Source organism: Lampris incognitus, chromosome 2 (genome assembly GCF_029633865.1).
Source record: "Lampris incognitus isolate fLamInc1 chromosome 2, fLamInc1.hap2, whole genome shotgun sequence".
NCBI classification, from domain to species: domain Eukaryota; kingdom Metazoa; phylum Chordata; class Actinopteri; order Lampriformes; family Lampridae; genus Lampris; species Lampris incognitus.
Genome location: NC_079212.1, coordinates 20,182,318 through 20,206,420, shown reverse-complemented (window position 1 = coordinate 20,206,420; position 24,103 = coordinate 20,182,318). Strand labels below are relative to the sequence as shown.

Sequence of the window (24,103 nt, the reverse complement as noted above, 5' to 3'; positions counted from 1 at the left end):
CTGTTGGAGGTGTACGCTGAAAAGTTACCAGAAATCAGTCCCAATTCCTCTTCATTCTTGGCGAGTGCTCGGTCTTCACAATCGATCCATCCGTCTTTCACAACTCCGGAGTCATTTGATGTCCAATTTCTGACTATGCAAATACTGTCAGACGTAGTTTCTCCTCTGTTTTGATATTCAACTCCATTCGGTGTTTATGAGGCACTGTAATCCAATTGGCTGAGCTGAGCTGAGGGGCAGACACAGCTGCCCTCATACCAACCAATAGCCTGTAAGACTGCAGAAAACTTAAGGCCATATGCTGTCACTAGTGACACTGAACACAGGACGTTAGGCAAAAGTCTAAAATTAGGGGGAAGGGGGGTAACTTGAGGGGGGTCGCAGTGAACCGAGGTCAGAACATTTCTTTCGTCATAGTACAGTTAAACTTCTCTCCAATAAAGCTGTGGGACGGTCAGGTGTTGAACTGCTCCACAGGTAAAACACTCTCAGAAACAGTGCACGCTTCACTAAGTGCAATACACCTCCTCAGCAGTCAACCAAAACAACCGCGTGTCAAAGTTTGGCAAAGTACCTCAATGCATCTCAGTCATTCAGAGCTGGTGACGTGGCCGAGTCTACTATGCAAAATTGGCAAACCAAACTGAGATGGCATGTGTTCTACCGTCTCCTACCACTCCGTTTTGTAAACAGCGTTGTAGATCACATGCACCCTTGACGTTAGTCATGTGTATGCCAATCCCATTATCTGTTGACCTGGACTGTGTTGTTGGTGAAACATGTTCAAGACAAGAATGACTCATGGCAGATCTGTTTCTGTCTGCAGAGCTTAGTAAAATAACACTTACAGTGCGTGATTTCAATTCAGAATATTTTGTAACTTCCCTTATTTGTCTTTAGTTTTTATCAAAATGCATTTCCATGAACTAGTCATTTGAGGTGATATTTTTTAGCATAATACATAAAACACATCATTTAATCAATACACCATTTATTTTCGGGGGACAAACGCTGCCTCCCAACTCAGCCAAGGAATAATAACTTAAAACTTTACATTCACGTCAGGCAGCTGAACCGTTTGTGTCACGTTACAGTGACATCTAGTGGCAGCTTCACATTTATAGTGTATACAACTGTCCATCCATGACAATTGTTTATCAGTGTTAGGATTCTGTTTTCCCAAAGGGTACACCCAAGGCTTTCATCAAATCTTAACTGCATGAATCAGCTTTTTTTTTCCTCTGTTGCACTTGTGTTCTTTAGCCCTGTATTTTATCACTGTGTTTTCCAAACAAATGAACCAAATCAAGCACAGTCAGAATTATAGTGTCATAGGAAAGGATATTTTGCTTCACTAAGATATGGCTCAACAAAACACACAGTAGATGCTTATAATTCATTGAATCAAGTGTATAATACAGAGCACAGGATCAACTGCAAAATCCATAAGGGATTTATTTAGTGCTCTATCCTCTTCAAAGAGGAGGTTTATGGATATGGTGAGGGAGGGCATACTGGTGGCTGGCATGATAGAGGAAGATGCAAAGGACAGGAAGAGATGGAAACAGATGATCCACTGTGGCGACCCCTAACAGGAGCAGCCAAAAGTAGGAGTAGCAGTAGCTTTTAGATATATCCTTAATTTCCTTTCTGATCAGGAGTCATTGTGATTTCTTTTCACAACGCCCTGCAACACACTCATCCCCACTTCCAGTCCACTTCAGTCGGTTCCTAGCGAAGATGTCGTAGGCCTTGACCATGAATGGCCTCAGAGGTGGCCACATCATAAAGCAACCCATCCAGCCAAGGCCCACTGCACTGTACATGACTGCAAACGCTGGCACTCCACAGTGAATCTGCACAGCAGGTCAGGACAGAAGCAAGAGACTTCATTAAAGCTATTTAATTGGACTGAATTAACAAACTTTCCCTTTGACACTAATTCAGAATTTGTAGAGTAGACAAAAAGAGATGTTTCAAATCAAGAGTTTTGTTTATAGTTAGAAAAGCCGAATGGAAATTTCAGGGGAAATTCTGATGAATTTTTCTGCAATAAATCCAGATGCAAACATATTGAACAATCAAGTAGTTAATTGTCAACCATCATAGTCATCTACAGATGCATGCCAGTTCACACTGTGCATACATTCACACTGCTGATATTTTTCCCTTGTCTGCCTGTTTGTCTACATTTTTGTGATATATTGGATATTGTTGGCAAATGGTAATTATTTGGTGCTCGATTTCTAGAATTGGTTTTTGTCGAGTGAAGTAGTGGTAAAAATCCATGTAATGCTGTCCCGTATTAAAAATTCTCAGTTTGCAACCATTAAATCTACCTTAGCCCAGGGTCTTTCGCCAATGTAATCTTGTCATACTTGTTATTATGGAATATTCCACTCTTCATATTTGTAAAGTTGATGCATCTACAATTTACCTCATCTTTCTCATCAATGACATGCATTGCCTCCATGGCCATCTCGTAGCTCACTCCTCCGTATTCATCTCCATTATAATCTGGAAGGGAGATGTCAATGAATTCAACTTTTCCTGGCCGGTTTTGCTGCAGATAGCTGAGGAATCGGATCTCTGTCACACAAATAGGGCAAAGGCCATCATACAGCACCTGAAACAGAAAAAAAAATGGATCAAAACACGTCTACCTTCATTCTTGGGTACTGACAGACAACCACACCAATTATTCCATCTGTATTTGAGTAAAATAATTGATGGAGCAATCTTTTTTCCTCTGGTTGATAGAGGTGTTGTGCCAAATTTTGTATCCCTTGTAGAATATGGATCTTGGTGACATGTTTTAATATGAAAAGTGTTTTCACTGGGAACAGATATTCTCAGTTCAGTGCAATGAATAACATGAAGTTAGATCGGTCTATTATAAAAATGTGTTTTGCATAACATCTTAAAGCCTCAATATGTGATTTATTTGACCGGATGAAATCAGGGTATATTCACATACACAATTGAAGAGTTTAAGTAACAGACTGAAATGAAGCATTTTGTGTCTTTTTTTTCCCAACTGGTTGTAATTGAAATATCGGTCTCATTTACTCCAACCACAACCTTTACTGATGTAATCAAACCCTTGACAGCATCAGAAAACATCAGAAACTCAGATTTAGAGGTTGTTTTGTGTTAGTCCTTGTATGAAGACACCTATCAATAAATTTGAATGTTGTCAGGTATTTTGGGAGCAGCGACTCTTTCGTTTACATTTGAATTAAGGATTGGATCTTTAAACAGACATGATGGTAATAGTTCACTGTACATTTTTGCAGAAGAATAAAAGCCTTTATTTTGCTTCTCATGTTTACATAAGTTTACTTTCGCCATGTGCATATTCTACAGGGGACAAAATATGGCACAACAGAGGACTTGGGTGATTGGGGAAACAGTCAACTATACACAGTACAACAGCTTGAGAGAAAATGTTCAATGTATTAATTAGAAATAAAATAGTCTAATTAATCTAGTAAACTTTTCTCTATTCCTCCGACATCAGTAGCCTTCACTTATACCTTGCAATGTAAATGGACTGTATAATTTACCTACCCTGACACGTCCAGTTTCTGTGGAAAACAGCCGAAGTCTCCGGTTGAAAATGGATGGTGCCATTCTTATTACTGAGCCTGAATTTGCGCGTATGGACAACGCTTTGGCCACCGATGAAATGGATAACGCTCCAACTTTGTTCAGCATCTCGAAATCAACTCGGAAATAAAGGCTTCACCACACACACACACACACACACACACACACACACACACACACACACACACACACACACACACACACACACACACACACACACACCAGGCTCCGACACGGCGTTAGATCATTATTAGTGAACAAATGTCAATGTTACCAGTGTTACTACAACAGCAGTGTTACACAACCAGTTTGGTAACACAAAAATTATGAACGCTTACAAAACCAAGTAACTAAAACACTTTTTTCTGGCTAAACGTAGATTGGGAGTGACTTTCCTGTTTTGTTCGCTAACACTGAGAGAATTTCACTGAACGAAAAACATAGGCTTTGAATATATTTAACAATCATTAGACAACCAGCCACACAAACGCCAATTACTTTTAAAATCTTCTGCTTCTTAGTCTTCTTCGTATTCTGCGGCTTCTCCTTCTGGTGTTTATTGGTGGTTGGCAAACAACGAATAGGTGCACTACCGCCACCAGCTGGTATGGAGTGTGGATCAGACTGTATTATTTACACTAACCCCCCCCCCCAAAAAACCCTTCAAATCTTCTTAATTAAATTGGTTACTCTAAGAAACTGGAACAATATTTTATAACACTCAGTTGTATTCTTCTGTAGAATATCTACTAAATCAAATTGTACTTCCATTTTCTTGAGATTGAGTCATATGCCTTCTTTCTGCCTCACATTTCTGACAATATATCATAACATGCTCTATTGTTTCTTCTTGCCCACAGTAGTCACATCTGCCTGTATTGTGTTTGCCCATTTTAAAAGGTTTACTGTGTAGCCCAGTGTCCAACTCTGACTCTTGAAATTGTCTCATGACATCTCTCCTGTTCCTTCCTGCATACCTCATTCCCCCCACTTTCCTTTAAACTCTGTAAAACCAGTCATTTCCTCTCTTCCTCCCATTGCGTTTGCCACCTTTAATTCAATCTGTGCTTAATAATGCTTTTTATTTCTGTCTTGCTTAAAGTAACTACCAAATCAATGTGATTATGTTTAGTTGGCTTCTTTGCAACCTTATCTGCTATTTCATTTCCCTCAATGCCAATGTGTGCCGGTACCCATAAAAATTATACTGTAAGACCCATCATTTGAATTCTACATAATGTTTATTGTACCTCTATTAAAATATCTGGTCTGCTGTCTGAATAATTGTATTGTAAACTGGCTAGCGATGAACTTGAGTCTGAACAAATAGTTGCTCTCAATGGTCTTGTTTCCTCTATCAACTGCACGGGTAACAATATTGCAAGCATTTCTGCTGTGTATACTGATATTTCCTCATTGATCATTTTCCCTACTTTAATATGAAATTCTGGAACAATAAATGCTACCCCTACTTTATTTACTGAACTCTTTGATGCATCCATATAAATTTGGATGTAACTGTTGTAATTATTAATATAAGCTTGTATGGTATGTGAATCATAATTAAACTATTTATTATTCTTTTCTAATAATGTGATACCTACTGTGGCATCTGGAAGTATCCAAGGTGGTATTGCTGGCAAAGACACTGTTGGACTGTTTAATTGATCTACTTCAAGTTCTGTTGCTTTCTGTGTCCATCCAAAGCTTTTTGTTTCCCTCCCCTCCTTTTCCCAACAAGGGATTAAAGTGCCTAGTGTTGGATGATCCTGAATATGGCCCTGTAAATTAACCCAGTAGTTCAAGGATAGCTGTATTCTTCTCATTTCTAGTGGCATGTCTCCCATTTCCAACTGTAATACTGCTGTTGGGGTTGTTTTAAACGCTCCTGTGCATAATCTCAAAGCCTGATACTGTATCTTACCTATTTTTGTTTTAGAGAAGTGTTTGCTGCTGACCCATACACCACACAACCATAATCTAATACTGACCAAATTAAACCACTGTAAGTGGCCTTCAAAGCAGTTCTATCTGCCCCCTTTCATTTCAAACTAAACACCTCATTACATTTAGTACCTTCTTACATTTGTCCACTACTTTCTGAATATGTATAAGCCATGTAATTCATCGAACCATATCCCTAAAAACTTAAGTGTTTCACTCTTTTCAATTCTTGATTATATAGTTTTAGTTTTATTTCATTATCAATTATTTTCCTTGTAAAGAACATAGTCTTTGTCTTATCAACTGAACATTTTAAACCCAATTTATATGATAATTCTTCTACTTTCATAATAGCTTCCTGCAGTTTCTTTATAATGAATTCCACATTTCTTCCCCTCTTCCAAATTGTCCCATCATCCGCAAAAACAAAAGGCCCATCTCATTCTCCATTCCTATAAATACATAATTTACCATTATGGAAAATAATAAAGGGCTTACTATACTTCCTTGAGGTATTCCATTTTCAAAAAAAAAATTGCTGAATGTCTTTCCTATTCTAACTTGTATTGATCTTCCTTGCAAAAAGTCCTTAATCCATCTATATATTCTACCTTTGATACCTAATTTATTTGTACAAAGTCTGATTAATAATCCTTCTCCCCACATAATATCGTATGCCTTCTCTGTATCAAAAAAGACAGCCACCACACTTGGTGTTTATCTGAGCTGCTCTAATTTAATGTTCTAAACATACAGCTGGATTCATGGTATTTCTTCCTCTCCTGAAGCCGCTCCGGTATTTAGATATATAACCATTATTTTCCATATAATATACTAACCTTTCATTTATAAATTTCTCCATTATTTTGCACATGTTGGATGTTAAAGCAATTGGTCTATAATTCTCTGAGTTTGTACAGTCCTTTCCTGGTTTACATATTGGAATTACAACAGCCTCCTTCCGGCTTTGCGGCAATTTCCCACCCTCTCAAACTTAATTATATAATTCCAATAAAATATCCTTTGATGGTTCACTAAGATGGTTTATCATTAAATAACAGATCTGATCTTTTCCTGGTGCTGACATCTTGGTTTTCTTGAGGGAGCGGTCTAGTTCCGTCTTTGTAAATGGCTTGTTTGATAGGTCATTGGAGTCTTCTTCTTGCTGTAATAGTGCTTCATTCTCTGCTATTGTATTTTCCCTACCTCTTTTCCTGTGCCTGTTCTGTGCCTGTTCTGATATTAATTCTTGTACCACTTCCGTCATTTAGGCACACTAGGTTTTTATTCTCCATTAACTCTTCAATCACCATTCTATTGTCATCATTACCATTACCCCATAACGTGCCATGGGCATTAAAATCACCACAACATATCACTTTCCCTGCAAATGTACAGTGAACTCATCCATTAATTCTATCGAAAGCTTCTTGCATGGATTGTAAAAGTTAACAACTTTAACATTTCCCTCTCTTGTCCAAACTTCAATTATCAAATATTCCAACTCTGTTCCTTTCCCCAAAACTCTATATTGCATCCCTTACTTCAAAAATATAACACACCTTACTCCATTGCCCTCCCCCCCATCTCTGTGGAAACTATCATATCCTTTGAAAACAAATTTTAATTCTGGTTTAAGGCAGGTTTCCTGAACACATATGATTTCTGGTTTCTTTTTAAGATCTTTAATAAATCCTTCAAACTCTTGGCCATTTGATATCAAACGTCTTGCATTCCATTGCAAAATAATCAGACTGTCCTATCACCTGGTCCTCCCGGCTTTCCATCTGCTTCAAGTCTTTTATTAATATGCTCCCAGGATACATCGTTTATACCCAAAAACTGCTCAGCTCCTTTCACAATTATTTTAATTTTCTCTGTTTTGTGTTTAACTTGATTGGAACACTTCATAACATAGGCAATGAACAGAATCAGTTTATCCACTGTCAGTGCTGTGTTAGTTTTCTCTGTTTGACCGACTTCTGATCTCAAAGGTTGATTAACTCTTTCATCCCTTCTCCTTTGTGCTTGTACCCTCTTCACTGCTTCTGCAAAGCTTATCTTGTTAATAACTTTCACTTGCTCAATTTCCACAGCCCTCTTTCTGACTTCACAACCACCATATGTTACCCTGTGTTGTCCACCACAATTACAACACTTTGCCTGCACATTATCTTTGCAATCTTCAACTCTGTGCTCACCTCCACATTTAGGACACCTCTGTTTTTCTTTGCAAACGGCTGCTATATGCCCATATCTCTGGCATTTGTAACAGCGAAGAGGAGGATGGGTCCGCCTGGAGGGCCGCAGTGTCTGCAGGTGTGTGTTGCAACCGTGCAGCACACCACCTGATTTAACTAATTAGCTCACCTCCTGGATCAAGGAGGGAAAGGAACTAGTTTAATCAGGTGGTGTAGTGCATGATTGCAACAAATACCTGCAGACACTGCGGCCCTCGAGGCCTGGAGTTTGACACCCTTTAGGGCCTAACTGGGAAAGCTCATATACCTGATTTGAACTTTTTCAGTGATTAGACTCCTGAAACTCCAGAAGCACAGACAAGCTATCAACTCTTTCGCCATTAACTGTTTTCAGCAATCTCTTTATTCTGGTCACCTCGCCCCCACAAATACTCCGTTTGAGTCTTCCCAAATCTTCACCCACAGGAATACCTGTTATCAATCCCTGTGTCACTCTACTTTCACCGAGAATCCTTCTTTCACTTATCATTTTATTAAAAATACATTCAATATCCAAGGCTTTGTTTTTCTGTTCTTCAGTATTATATATTATTAACAGGTTTCCATCTCAAAATCTTAGCCATTTCCACCTCTCCTAGCTCCTTTTTTTAATTCTCTGGACAATGCTATTGGACTAAGGTGAACATGCTCAATATCCTTTCTGAATTTAAGAGTTATTTTAAAATTTTCCCTCACAACCTTTTGCTGAACAACTCTCCTGTCTTCATCTGAACTGCTCTCTTTCAAGCTTCTTTTACTATTCTGACTTATATCTCACCTGTTTCTCCTATTTCCTTGTCCTCTCCTACTAGAAACTTGCGACCAAGTTGACCATTTCAATTTTATATGGAGGAATCGAACACACTATATCAAAAAAGCTATCACTGTCAAAGGTCAAAGATCTTTCTGAAGGTGGATCAAAGGCTATAGACTTTGAATGTATGAATGGTACTTTAAAACAGAATTAGCTGAAACAATGTGTTAAATCCCCTGGCAGTATCTGGCACATATTCCCCCAAACTATATTTGATAAGATGGGTGGTATAGAATTTGTTTTAAAATGTGATTTCAGTGTAACCAAATTACCTCTTATACTTTTTAAATATCATCAACAAGTTTTAATTTTTTGGAAATTATTTTATAACCACAACTTCACACCTCATAACACATAATTGTGGAACAACAGATACATACTTCACAAAGGAAAATCTTTGTTTTATAGGAACTGGATGGATAGAAATAGTTGGTGTGTAATGGACTTATTAGACATAAATGGGAATGTACTAGCTTACAATGATTTTTGTTATAAACTTAATTTTGATTGCAATCTCAACGAATTTAAATCTCTTATCAATGCCATACCCAAAATTTTTTTTATCTTAGCAAAAAATATAGCAGTGTATTCTCAGTCCCCATCCCATCTCCCAACACCTTTTCTAAACGGAATTCATTTTCTTGATGCAAGGTGTTCAAACATATTCACTGGGTCTATTCTAACAAACGATTTATACCCTGCTCAGTCTTATAGAAATGATATTTTTAAAATTTTTGACCAACCAACAGCATCCAAATTGAGAACCAAATTCTTCAAATACCCAGTTCCACCAAAAACAAAAGAAATTCACTACAAACTAATGAATGACTTCTATCGTTCCAGTTAATTTTTTAGATTAAGATTTGGATTTGACCTGCTGATCAATGTTTTACTTATTTTAGCCAAATATTTTATTCATAAGCCTAAATTTATTAAGACTCCACCCATCTTCATGTGCTACTATAATGAAACTCAACTCTATATTAAGTCCCTGAAATGAATTACATAAAAATGTGCCAAAGATCCCTATGGATTACCAGAAAATGACCTGACCAACGTAATATCTTAAAAACTAACAATTGTTTAGTCAACCCTTATTTACAATTTTAGTTATTTTACATTTTATTCAGTTTAATTGATTTATGGTTATTTTGTGTTTTCTTCCGCTTAATTGATTTATTTTATACCGTTTTTGTATGGTTTGTGTACATGTTTTACATCTCTTGTGGTATCTGCTCATTGTTTTCTAGAAGACGAAAAGTTTTCACTTGTAAATGTTGTAAATTCTATTGTTGCCTTATTGTTGTTGTAAGTTTATCGTTTGAATAACAAAACAAAACAAAACAAAACTTGAGACCAGCCATCAAACTTCATGTCATCATCCTCTTTATCTACCTGAGTCGCCATCCTGAGCCAGTCACAAACCAGTGTCGCGGGACTGGGTTTAGATGTTCTTATATTAAGTAGTTGGAGGCTGGGAATTATGGTGCGACAACACAGTCTCTGGCGTTAATTAGCCGGGCTAGGCTACGGGTTTAGCAACCCACCTTGCACTGCTCCTGCAGTCTGCAGACGATGACGGACGCTGGCTAGCCTGGCTGGGATGGTCTCACTCTGCAGACACTCGCACTGTCACTGGCTGCACACTCTGATCTCTCTCTGGGGGCTGGTAATCACTCTTACTGGTTCTATTATGGTCGTCGCTGGTTAGTCACTGTCTAGCGTCAGCTCAGTCGAGGTGTAGGAGTCAGGAATGTTACGTCTGATCGCTAACACGTTATGCTAAGCTAACACTGTGTGACAGTCTGTAAACCACTATAACAACTAACCCACGCTGTGCTGTGCAATGGATAACAATAGGCAGCACGCACGCATTCCTAAGTCTCTTCTCATTGGCTAACAGGGTCTCGCGTTACTTTAGTCAGACTGTCTGTCTGTCACTATATGTCAGGGAGCTGTCCCGCAACACTACCCCCCCCTTTAGATTGTTGAGTCCCTTCAACATAAAGATAAAATAACTCTGGGAACTAGAGTCGGAATTACACCCGGGACAAAACACCCGGCACACAACTAGGCCCGGAACTAAGGGCGTCAAAATAAACTGGTTGGGTGGTCACTATTAAAGTAGGACTCCTGTGACTAGCCTAGTAACCCCCTAAGTCAACTAGTCACGTCCGTCAAGATCAGTCTCGAACAGAGTCCCGGAGCCAGGCAGGCGGCCGGACTGGTCTGCCCCGTCTAGTGGTGGGGAGGGGCAGGGGCTCAGCAACGTCTGCTTCGGCTCCCTCTGGGTCAGGGGCGGAAGACTGCCCGCCTGGAACACGGGCTGCGGCCTCTCGGCGTCGAGTAGTGGTCGGCTCCCCTGGAGAACTGCTGGCAGCCAAGGGCGGAGACAAGGAGGGAGACACCTGGGCGCTCGTGGGGCTTTCATGGGGCTTTCGTGGGGCTTTCGTGGGGCTTTCATGGGGCTTTCGTGGGGCTTCCGTGGGGGGGCCCGATGTGTCATCTTCCTCATCGGGGAACACGTCTTCCAGACGTAGGTCGAGGTCGTCATCGCTCTCGAACCCCTGATCCTCCGCCAGTCCACCGATATCCTCCTGTCGCTCAATCTCTTTGTCGTCCGCTGCCTCTGTTTCCGGATCCTCGAGGTCTTCTCCTGGTGTACTCGGCAGGTTCTCTCCTGACGCCGGAATCTGCAGCAGTGCGTGCCGCCTCCGCTGAATCCAGATGGGTACTTCCTCGGCGAGGTAGGGCAACAGTCGGTCATGGTGGAGGACTCTCTCCTTCCTGCCCTCTTGGACACGGTACAGGACGTTTCCCATCTTCTCTGTTATGAGTGCCGGGCCTCTCCACCGTGGCTTCAACTTTGGCGATTGGCCCTTCTTTCGCGCGTCGTCCCTGACATACACCAGATCTCCGGGGTGGAATGTGCGTTGACGGGCCCGCAGATCGTGGTCTTTCTTGCTCCGGAGTTGAGATGTACGGAGACGCTCACGTGCCAGTTCGTGGATGTCTAGCATGTTGGCTTCCAGGTCAGCAACATATTCGGCTGGGGGACTACGATGGGCGTTGGCCTCCTGCACCCGTAGAGTGAGTCCTTGGGGCTGGTGGACTTCACGGCCAAGCATCATCCGGTTCGGCGTATACCCTGTAAGGGCATGGGGTGAGCTGCGGTATGCGCTGGCGAGGAGGTGGAGGTTCTTGTCCCACTCACGCTGGTTTTTCTCTACGTAGCAGCGGATCATTTGGAGAAGCGTCCGATTAAACCTCTCAACTTGGCCATTCGACGCAGGATGGTAAGGAGTCGTTCTGGTTTTGGCTATTTGGAGAAGCTCACAGAGGTCACGGAAAAGGCTGCTTTCAAAGTTGCGTCCCTGATCTGTGTGGATTTCTAGGGGCGACCCGAACCGGGAGATGAACTCCTGTAGAAGCTTCGTCGCAGTCACTTCCGCGGTTTGTTCAGGGATAGCTGCGACCTCCACCCACCGGGTGAACTGGTCCACCATGACAAGGACGTACTTGTTCCCGGATGCCGAGATAGGGAACGGCCCGACGACATCTATGTGGACCCTGTCCATGGGAGCACCGGCCTGGAACAGTTGCATCTGAGCTCTGCCGACCCTCCCGGAAGACTTGCAGGCTTGGCACTGTGGGCACCGGCGGACAAATTGTTGGACGCTGTCCGCCAGTCCCACCCAGAAGAACTCCCGCTTGACTCGGTGGCACGTCTTTTCTCTTCCCAGGTGGCCTGACTGCGGAGGGCAGTGGCAAGAACGCAGGACTTCTTGTTGGAGGGCTGCTGGAACTATCAGGCGGTAGACAGGGACTTGGCCGGTTCCCTCATCCCAGCGGTAATAGAGAACGTCTCCACGGCGTTCCACATGGTCCCAGCACAACCAGAACTTGCGCACGGCCGGACCCTCCAGGGCTACTTCATCTTGAGACGGTAGCTGGCCTCCATACTGGTAACAGGAGCCTCTAGGGGTGGCGCCCGGACTCGGTGATTGGTAACGCCGCTGCCCATTAGTGCTGCTCGCCGGCCGCTCTAGAGTTCTGCCCCGTTCCTCCTTCTTCTGTTCGGCTGTGTCGGATGTCAGCTGCGGGGGGGACGGTTTCCAGGAACGCCGCATTTCCTGCAGCAGCGCCGCTACCTCGGCTTTCAACTCCTTGATGTCAGCATTTAGGTCGGACTGCGTCGCGCCGGTGGCCGTCGATGTCGGGTTTGGCGCTCCCCCTTTACGCTCATCATCCCATGACACTCGGCGAATCCGCCCCTTAGCTTCGCTCTCCCTTCCAAGCGTTGCTCGATAGTCGTATTCTCGGGCTTCTACCTTCTTGAGGGCGTCTGCCAGGGTCTTAGGTTCGGAGCCCAGGACTTCGTAGGCGATGTTTTGGTTGCGCAGGCCTCGCAGGAACGCCTCGGCCGCGAACTCCTCCTGCAGTCCGACGTCGACCCCTGGATAGGCTAGCGTAACCAGCTTCCGTACTTCCTCTCCAAATTCAGACAGGCTAGTCTCCTTCCCCTGCCGAACCTCGCTCAGTTTACGGCGGGCAGTACTTTCGGGTATTTCTCGTCCGAAACGGCGCCGTAGCTGCTCCACCAGCTTGTCGTAGTCCTCGCGGATAGGAGTCGGTTGCGCCATAACGAATGACATAGCGCCTTCTCGCAGTCGCAGGTAGAGCATGTCCAGGCAGACTTCCTTGCTCCAATTCCGCTTCCGGGCCATCCTCTCAAACGGGCCAATAAAGGAGTCCCAGTCGCCCTTCCCATCGTAGGTAGCTAGCAGCTTCACTTCACTTTCGTGTCCTACTTCTCTCCTGTAGCTACTACTCCGGTCCCGACCGTTCCCTACCACTGGACTATTTGTTATGACGGATGGCGGCCCTCCGGTACCACCAGTAGGCGGCGCCGCGTCACCCCGGCTGGGCGTGCTCAGGAAATGGTGACTCCCTTCCGGAAATGCGTTCCGGGCTCTGGCGCTCCTACCACCCCGCTCCGCTGGAGTACTGGTGACAAGGGGTTTGGGATGGTGACTTCTGTTGCGGCCATCCGCTACTGGGCCGACATTCTCCATTCCCGGGGGCAAAGCATATTCACGGGGTCTCACATCCGGTCCGTCTGGACGGGGGACCAGTGGAGTAGTTAACTCCATGTCCTGCACCTCCAATGTTGTAATGCTATGACTGGCTCCATGGCCACTATCAAAGCCCTCCTGATAGCCATTGAATGGCTGCGGGGAACTAGGGAGCGGGTGGAGTCCCGTGCTCAATTGCTGCACAGCGGGAGGTTGGGGATGTGGCACAACTCGCCCGACAAGTACCCCTTTAAGCATGCACTTCACCTCCTCCATTGATTGTTCCTGCTTTTCTTGGTTAAGGAGGGACCGCTCAAACATTTGGGCTAGACGACACATCTGCTTTTCCATTTCGCTTTCCACAGCGCTATCCTCTCCCCCCCCTACAGCACCGTGCTCCACGTGTTCGATCTCCTCAGTAGGTTCCAACATCATCTAGATCACATGCAACGATGGCCTTGATAAAGTGCTACTGCACGTAATTAGCCGGTTGCTAGTTAGCAAGGACGCTAACGTAAATAGCAATAGCACCGCTATTCTGTATGGAGACAGAATGCCATCCAATTTGACCACTTCTGAACACCACTTGTCGCGGGACTGGGTTTAGATGTTCTTATATTAAGTAGTTGGAGGCTGGGAATTATGGTGCGACAACACAGTCTCTGGCGTTAATTAGCCGGGCTAGGCTACGGGTTTAGCAACCCACCTTGCACTGCTCCTGCAGTCTGCAGACGATGACGGACGCTGGCTAGCCTGGCTGGGATGGTCTCACTCTGCAGACACTCGCACTGTCACTGGCTGCACACTCTGATCTCTCTCTGGGGGCTGGTAATCACTCTTACTGGTTCTATTATGGTCGTCGCTGGTTAGTCACTGTCTAGCGTCAGCTCAGTCGAGGTGTAGGAGTCAGGAATGTTACGTCTGATCGCTAACACGTTATGCTAAGCTAACACTGTGTGACAGTCTGTAAACCACTATAACAACTAACCCACGCTGTGCTGTGCAATGGATAACAATAGGCAGCACGCACGCATTCCTAAGTCTCTTCTCATTGGCTAACAGGGTCTCGCGTTACTTTAGTCAGACTGTCTGTCTGTCACTATATGTCAGGGAGCTGTCCCGCAACACCAGTTTATGCCAACCGCCAAGTCCAAAGTCCAGAAAACATCGTGACTTCTCCTTCCGGACTCTCTCCCGTTATCGTACTTCTGCGAAACGAGTTCGAAAAAACTGCCGGCGTCTCCCCGGGATTTTCCCCGACCGCTCAAAAATTATTGTTCTGCCCGCCACTTCTCCTTCTTCGTTGTATTCTTCTTCCTCTTCTTCTGCGTTTTCTTCTTCTTCCTCCTTTTCAGACGTCGTTTGGCCAAAGCGAAATGGGGCATTACCGCTATCAGCTGGTAGGAAGCAGTGTGGCTCGGGATTTTTGACCCCCCTGAACTTCAAGTCAAGTCAGTTTTATTTGTATAGCCCTATATCACCAATTACAAATTTGCCTCAGGGGGCTTTACAGCAGTACCACATCCTGTCCTTAGACCCTCACATTGGGTAAGGAACAAATTCCTAAAAACCCCTTTAACAGAGAGAAAAACTTCCAAGAAAATAATACTGTTATGAATTCAGATTATGTCAATCAACTTTGTCCTTAGATTATACGGAATTGAAAAGGAAAAGCATCTAATATATCTCCCGCACATCTTCAATCACAGTTTAATCTTCTCCCACTGAGGCTCGAAATTAAATCTCGTCTTCCAAAACTGTGTCGAAGTGGATCGTGAAATGATATATTGTTCGCACCTGATTGTAAAATTCACTTTCCATTCCTGTTTTTTACCTGTTTAGGCCTGCGTGCCCAGATCTGTCTAGTAGTGATTGTTTCTTCTCTTTTGTTTCCTCCTGTAAGTCTCATGTGACCAACTCCTCTTTGCATTTTATACAACCAGAGTTCTTTCTTCATCCCACTGTTTTTGTCATCTTTTCTGCATTTAATCTTTACTCAAACACTACCTCAGATAGATAGATAGATAGATAGATAGATAGATAGATAGATAGATAGATAGATAGATAGATAGATAGATAGATAGATAGATAGATAGATAGATAGATAGATAGATAGATAGATAGATAGATAGATAGATAAAGCCTCCCAGACTAAGTGCATTAGAAGGTGTAGTGTCGTGTTGCTAAATTAACTGTAGGACACCTTCAGAAATGACAATCCTCACTCAGTGGGTTTATATTAAATCTTATCTAACCCCACACTTAAACCCTCCCCGTTATCCTTGCAAGTGACTCATCAAATCCTTATTGTGTTATGGCCTACATCCTGGAGTGTGGAAGATCTGAAATCCCTGGTATTTATTACTTTTGGCAACATCACTCACCACATCTTTTTTTTTCTTCATGTCCTATGTTTTGGCAGTTCTTCGCTTCTGTTTGATAGAGCAGTTGGGAGACATGAATCACAGGCTTGAGAGAGCAGGGATGACATTTATCAACATTTCTGTTTAAGAATTCAAGATACCGAGATCAGGTTTGAGGCTAAATGGGAGCTGCTTTACTTCATTTACAATTTGTCTAACTTAATCTGGACATTCATTGCCGGGTCACACCCATAAACACTCTACCCTGCATGCGTCGTCATGCTCACTATCTTCTTATAAAGTTATGTCATTATTATAGATACATATAAAGAGAGAGAGAGAGAGAGAGAGAGAGAGAGAGAGAGAGAGAGAGAGAGAGAGAGAGAGAGAGAGAGAGAGAGAGAGAGAGAGAGAGAGAGAAAATGGGACTGACAGAAGGAATGAATGATAGAAAGATATGAAGCCACCTTGACTAACCATATTAGATTATGTAGTGTCTATCAATCAATCAATCAATCAATCAATCAATCTATCTATCTATCTATCTATCTATCTATCTATCTATCTATCTATCTATCTATCTATCTATCTATCTATCTATCTATCTATCTATCTATCTATCTATCTATCTATCTATCTATCTATCTATCTATCTATCTATCTATCTATCTATCTATCTATCTATCTATCTATCTATCTATCTATCTATCTATCTGTCTAACTTTGAGTGAATATGTTTTTGTACTTTTACACACTCTCTCTTCTCTCTCTCTCTCTCTCTCTCTCTCTCTCTCTCTCTCTCTCTCTCTCTCTCTCTCTCTCTCTCTCTCACACACACACACACACACACACACACACACACATACATATCAAGGCATATCACTCATCCTTGAAGACGGGGAGAATTGCTGTTATTGACAGACAGACATTAATTATTGTGTGGGCAAGGCTTTGACTTTCCTCTGCATAGTTCAACCTCATGACACCACAGTTGAAAACCAAGGTTGATCCTTCTTTTTTTTCTTTTCTGAGTAGTGTTTTGTGGTGATCAATAGTGAAACACACTGTGCACACGTGATGAGTTCAAAGGCCTTGAGATTGAAACGGGGCTTTTCTAACAAAGAAAGCTACGGCATGTTAGAGCGGCGTGGTTCAGATCGCTGGCTTTACCCTTTCAAGGACTGTGCAGAGGTAAGCTTTTGGGATATTTATGATAAATTCAATGAGCGTTCGCCACTATGTATTCATCACCACCGCTATTGTCTTTAAAAGCTGTTGATGCTTCTGGTTATAGTGGATAATGTTTCCTTTTACATTGTTTTTCACAGACCAGCTGGTGAAACTAACATGCCCCCTGCAGCATCCACCAACTTGGGCTACATCCCACCAGATGGAGGCTGGGGTTGGGCCATAGTCCTCGGTTCTTTCATCTCCATAGGCTTCTCCTATGCCTTCCCCAAGTCCCTAACCATCTACTTTAAGGAGATTCAGGAGTATTTTTCCGTTACCTACAGTGAAATCGCCTGGGTGTCTTCTATTATGCTTGCTGCTATGTATGCAGGAGGTCAGTGGCCAATATATATAGTATGCACAAAACACTGGTGGATTATTCAGCTCATGTCCATATTTTTATAAAATCAGCACATCTGCAAATGAAAAACAGCCCTGCAACAGTTTAATGGAGTCAGCGGACTCTGATATCCTGTTATTGAATATAATATCTCTAAATTTGAGCAACTTAGATGAAATCTGGATGCTGTGCTGAAGTTAAAAGGAAGATAATAGATGCCCTTTCTCTCTCTGGACAGGACCTGTGAGCAGTATACTTGTCAACCGCTATGGCAGCAGACCGGTGGTCATGGTCGGTGGGCTTATGGTTGGGGCCGCCATGGTAACCGCTTCTTTTGGCAATACTATCATACATTTGTATCTTTGTGTTGGAGTCATTGGAGGTAAATGATATTTTGATTTGTTTTTAGAATAAATGCCTCGTCTTATTTTTAATTTTTTTTATTTTTGTTATCTGTCAACATGCCAGCAAAACCATTCATTAAAGCTCTTCAGAAATTTCATTTCCCCCGACTAAGCACACACATCATGACTGAATATTCTGCAAGTAAGTTCGAATCTGCTGTGATTGATTTTCAGGTACACTAGCCACTGCTCTATTTGCATTGGACAGATAAGCAACCGCTACTCTGTGTTTACTGGCTGGGGCTGGAAAAGGGTTGATTTATACAAGATTAAGGGTTATATCATCCAGCTCAGAGTTGTTATGCTTAGTTTTTGTTCTTCCTTTTTTTTAAGTGCCAGTGAATTTGGAGTCCTCTGTGTGCTTTTAGTATCAAAATTCTGATTTATATTGCAGCGAACTAACAACTGCACTGACAGTTGTCTTGGCCTTTACATTTAATTAAATTGTCAGATCAAGTGCAGCAAAAATAAAAGGATGTGTGAACAACTTATTTATAAGGCCCTTTGTCTTATAATGTGTAAATGTTTGTTCATCAATCACTTTCGAATAAGGATAGTGTGCTATTGAATTGTAAAAAGTTATTTAAATATTTATGAAAGATATACTTTTAGTACTGCTTGCAAATCCAAAAGAGGAAAACCCCTCTGTGATTCCTTGTCAGATAAACTCTTTGTTTATGATGAAGAGATGAGCAAAATCTTTCTTAAAGATTCATTTGATATTTCACAATGCTTGGGGGTAATGTGAGCATTGACCAACGTCCTCAATGTGTTTTTCAAATCTGTCTTGAATATGTATGCAGAGGATATTAGTCTCGTGTAAATTAAGCAGCTGACTTGCCTTTTCACACTGGACATAAAGGACTTCAACATAGTCAGATTGTGCTCAAAGCATTTTTTACTCATTCAGTCACAAAATTAGCATAGCTGATCAATCACCACTGGTTAAAATGAAGTATAAAAGTCGTTTGATGATCTTTTTTTTGTGTACTTGCTAATGTCATAGTGTCAGCTCTGTTAGCCTGTGTCCCGCTATACTACAGTAGTTTAAAGCAAAATTGTTCCTCTGTTGATTGCCCATTAGCATCACCGTGAAACCTGATTTTTGCTTGACAGAATTTGAAGACTAAATCATATATATCTGATAAAATGTTTCAAGGTATCTTGTGGAGCAAGCAAGGAGACTCCCTTATTCAATGTCCTTTAGTATCTTAAGTAAACCTCTTTCTTCGTCATGTGAATTTAAGGATGAGATGGGCCTCATTCATCAATTGTCCGTACGTACAAATTTGGTCTTACACACCCATGGAATTTTTTTTAACCCTTAAAATTGTCTGACAGTGAGTCCTGATGATTCAATCAATCAATGAATCAGTCAATCAAGTTGCATTTTATATAGTGCTTTTCTAGCTGCAACAGCCTCTCAAAGTGCATTACAATGCGGTTTTGCTTTAGCACACACAGGGGTTTAGTTTTGTTAGTCATTATTCATCACTACTTCCAAACATGTTAGCGAAGTTATACTCATTTGTGTAGGCTACATCAACATTGGACAAATGTTTTTTTTTTGTGTGGATTTTCCCCCCCTTTTTCTCTCCAATGGTATCCAGCCAATTACCCCACTCTTCCGAGCTGGCCCAGTCGCTGCTCCAACCCCCCACCCCCCACCCCATCGATCCGGGGAGGGCTGCAGACTACCACATACATACATACCTCCTCCGATATATGTGGAAGACTATATTTGTACGTACGAACGATTGATAAATGAGGCCCATCTCATCCTTACATTCACATAGCAAAGAAAGAGGTTTACTTAAGATACTAAAGGACATTGAATAAGGGAGTCTCCTTGCTTGCTCCACAAGATGCATTGAAACATTATTTTTTTTGTATTTTACGTAACTGTCTTCAAGTCAATTTTGTCCGCATCCTTAACCTACCTGACTGGTAGATGAACAAATATAATGTCTAGTGAGAAATGCATATGACAGAGAGTTTACATTGTGTTGATACAATTGATTTGCTCACAGTGAGACATGCATAATGAAGTAATGATAATGATATTAATAATGGTGACAATAATGAAGCTCAATATTACTTCCAACAGGTTTTGGCCTTGCTTTCAATCTACAACCTTCCCTAACAGTCATAGGTACCTACTTCCAAGTCAAAAGGCCGATGGCAAACGGGATCGCCATGGCAGGCAGTCCAGTTTTCCTTTCTACTTTGGCTCCACTGAATCAGTTTCTGTTTGACTCTTTTGGGTGGAGGGGGAGCTTCCTCATCCTGGGAGGTGTTGTTCTGCACTGCTGCGTTGCTGGCGCTCTGATGAGACCGGTTAACAAGAAAGTCAAACCCAAACCGACAACTGAACCGCAGGCCCCAAAGTCATACAGAGCAGCTGCTTCTGAAGAAGTCACCAACACCCAGTCAGCAGGCCTTCTGAATGAAAAAGCAGACATCCAGCGTACCAAACATGGTTGTTGTGACAAGTTGATAGATCTCTCACTTTTCAAACACAGAGGCTTCCTCATCTACCTTGCTGGTAACATAGTCATGTTTTTTGGCTTCTTCGCCCCAGTGGTGTTCCTGGCGCCATATGCCAGACATCAAGGTATTGATGAATACTCGGCGGCATTCCTGCTCTCTATCTTTGCCTTGGTGGACATGGTCATCAGACCAATAACAGGCCTTGTAGCCAACACCAAGCTGATTAGGCCCAGGATCCAGTACTTTTTCAGCCTGTCGGTTGCATACAATGGTGTATGTTCCATTTTATGCCCGCTGCTACCAGGATATTATGGTCTGGTGGTTTATGCCATCCTCTTTGGTCTGGCATTTGGCATGGTGTCCGCCCTGCTCTTTGAAGTTCTCATGGATCTAGTTGGAGTTCACCGATTCTCCAGTGCAGTTGGACTGGTCACCATTATCGAGTGTGGTCCTGTGCTTCTTGGTCCGCCAATATCTGGTGAGCAAATTCACATCTTCACTGAGATACAGATTAAGTTATTATTTGTAAAACATAACTTGACTGGGAATGTGTGAATACCTAAAATTCTCACTTTGCATTTAAACAAGGTGTGTGCAGGGAGTAATCCAATTTCTCTCTCTCTCTCTCTCTTTCCAAGGTGTACTGGTCGATATTTTCCAGGACTACAAATACATGTACTATACATGTGGTGTGATGATGCTGGTGCCTGGTATTTTCCTCTTCATTGCTAATTACTACAATTACAAGAAACTGGACGAGGAGGAAAGAGAGAGACAGAGTTCGGTGATGGAGATGAGGACTCCATCTCCCTCTGTAATGGAAGAGGGAGAGGTGGAACGAGTCAAAGTAAAGGAGGATGATAATGTAGTAACAGACACAGATGGATGAACTGGCTGACTCGTTTTCATTTTCAAGAACATATGGGGGACACGATGTCTATCTGCCCGGGCCCGCAGTGTGAGTGCTGTTACAATGGCCATGGTTGATTACAAAATGACTCGCTACTTTGGACTTGTTTAGATACATTTTATGGCACATATCGGTGTATAAGCATTTGTTATTTTTATTGGATCTTACATAAGCAGTATTTGTTACACATCGTGGCACTTGTCGATGGCGTTGTGTTCATAAATTGTCCAAAATTGTCCTTGTGTCATTCAGTGGAAGTTTTAGAGTTACCGCGGTAATTTTTTGAAAATGGGTGAATATGGGTCAATTATTTCTGTTTAGAGTGGTCGTCGTGCGGCAAAGTGCACAGGAAGTGTGCAGAGTGCAAATTACCTCTTTACCACTAGGTGGCACTGAACACCATCATGATATCAACTCACAACCCTCACCTACAGCGATTCAATGAAACCACGGGCGACTTTATTCAAGTAATTTGGTCTGTGTTCCTTGCTGCGTCACAGCGCATTAAACCTTGTCAAGATCAAATTTTCTGGTCTGTGTTTTCTGCCACACCACACAATTTATGTCTGGTAGCAAATTGCTGTGATCGGTAATTACACAAAACGCAACGAAGAGTCCTGGTCTGGTTTCTATAACAGGTCAAATGACTGTATGGGAGCCTCGTCTCAGATAAGACCTCTTCTGCAATAGTTTGTAATTACAGGCTCTGCTGCCGAGCCTTGAGGAACTTCAAAATAAGATACACTCAACAGCCATTAAAAAGGGGGATCAATGATCTTATTAGAGATAGACCCACAAATAGTCCGGCCTCGTTGTGTCCCTGTAAGGCAGACATTATCCTCGCTATTCCAGATGGCAAGAAAATTCTTCATCTGTGGGAATCAATGTGTTTATTATAACCTTTGGAGAGCACTGCCTGAAAATCAGATAAACAACAGGGCGGTCCAAGGCAAACTAGCTCTTCTCTTGCAGCATTTCTTGACAGAATCCCATTTCTTGCAGACTTGACTTAATTTCTTAATGGCTGCCCTAGCTTAGAATGCAAGTATCACTATGATTATTTGCATTTATGGACGAGGAAAATTTAAGCAAGGACCGAGTTAACGTTCATATCCGGATAGCATTTACAGGGAAGATAAATGTTCTGTATCACCCCCCCCCACACTTTTGCTGAAGAGCCTGAACATAATCACTTGGCTTAGCTGTGACTCATGTCACTACATCTGAATTTAATTGAGACTCAGTTTAGATAAGGGATTCTGCAAGGAGAAAAACAGTGTGAACCATGAGAGAGCTATTCATGTTTTCACACTACAGTATGGAAAGGAACGAGAAGAAATTATATCAGCATGTACACTACCGTTCAAAAGTTTGGGATCACCCAAACAATTTCGTGCTTTCCATGAAAAGTCACACTTATTCACCACCATATGTTGTGAAATGAATAGAAAATAGAGTCAAGACATTGACAAGGTTAGAAATAATGATTTGTATTTGGAATAAGATTTTTTTTACATCAAACTTTGCTTTCGTCAAAGAATCCTCCATTTGCAGCAATTACAGCATTGCAGACCTTTGGCATTCTAGCTGTTAATTTGTTGAGGTAATCTGGAGAAATTGCACCCCACGCTTCCAGAAGCAGCTCCCACAAGTTGGATTGGTTGGATGGGCACTTCTTTGAGCAGATTGAGTTTCTGGAGCATCACATTTGTGGAGTCAATTAAACACTCAAAATGGCCAGAAAAAGAGAACTTTCATCTGAAACTCGACAGTCTATTCTTGTTCTTAGAAATGAAGGCTATTCCATGCGAGAAATTGCTAAGAAATTGAAGATTTCCTACACCGGTGTGTACTACTCCCTTCAGAGGACAGCACAATCAGGCTCTAACAGGTACTATTTAATGAAGATGCCAGTTGGGGACCTGTGAGGCGTCTGTTTCTCAAACTAGAGACTCTAATGTACTTATCTTCTTGCTCAGTTGTGCAACGCGGCCTCCCACTTCTTTTTCTACTCTGGTTAGAGCCTGTTTGTGCTGTCCTCTGAAGGGAGTAGTACACACCGGTGTAGGAAATCTTCAATTTCTTAGCAATTTCTCGCATGGAATAGCCTTCATTTCTAAGAACAAGAATAGACTGTCGAGTTTCAGATGAAAGTTCTCTTTTTCTGGCCATTTTGAGCGTTTAATTGACCCCACAAATGTGATGCTCCAGAAACTCAATCTGCTCAAAGAAGTGCCCATCCAACCAATCCAACTTGTGGGAGCTGCTTCTGGAAGCGTGGGGTGCAATTTCTCCAGATTACCTCAACAAATTAACAGCTAGAATGCCAAAGGTCTGCAATGCTGTAATTGCTGCAAATGGAGGATTCTTTGACGAAAGCAAAGTTTGATGTAAAAAAAATCTTATTTCAAATACAAATCATTATTTCTAACCTTGTCAATGTCTTGACTCTATTTTCTATTCATTTCACAACATATGGTGGTGAATAAGTGTGACTTTTCATGGAAAACACAAAATTGTTTGGGTGATCCCAAACTTTTGAACGGTAGTGTATATGTGATAGTCTATTACCCTATCACAGAAAGTTGAATCAGTTCATCTGGACACAGCGTTTATTGAGTCCAAGATGAGCTGATTCAACTTCCTGTGATTTTCTTACCTGGATTATTGAGCATGCATAAAGA

The 24,103-nt window shown here is 42.2% G+C and overlaps 2 protein-coding genes across 2 annotated transcripts; one reads left to right on the top strand and one right to left on the bottom strand.

Annotated features, from left to right (window-relative positions):
• Nucleotides 1-984: 984 nt before the first annotated feature.
• Nucleotides 985-4,161, bottom strand: LOC130107501 (uncharacterized). Its single transcript, XM_056274131.1, has 4 exons — nt 4,108-4,161; nt 3,571-3,742; nt 2,438-2,626; nt 985-1,856 (listed from the first exon to the last, which is right to left on the bottom strand). The coding sequence occupies exons 2-4, from the start codon at nt 3,715-3,717 to the stop codon at nt 1,662-1,664; spliced, it is 531 nt and encodes a 176-aa protein (XP_056130106.1). The 5' UTR covers nt 3,718-3,742; nt 4,108-4,161; the 3' UTR covers nt 985-1,661.
• A 13,231-nt stretch (nt 4,162-17,392) lies between these two features.
• Nucleotides 17,393-21,828, top strand: LOC130107699 (monocarboxylate transporter 2-like). The gene is made up of 4 exons (XM_056274414.1): nt 17,393-17,609; nt 17,854-17,997; nt 20,127-20,987; nt 21,148-21,828. Exons 1-4 carry the CDS (start codon nt 17,393-17,395, stop codon nt 21,396-21,398), a joined length of 1,473 nt encoding a protein of 490 aa, XP_056130389.1. The 3' UTR covers nt 21,399-21,828.
• The last annotated feature ends 2,275 nt before the right edge of the window (nt 21,829-24,103 follow it).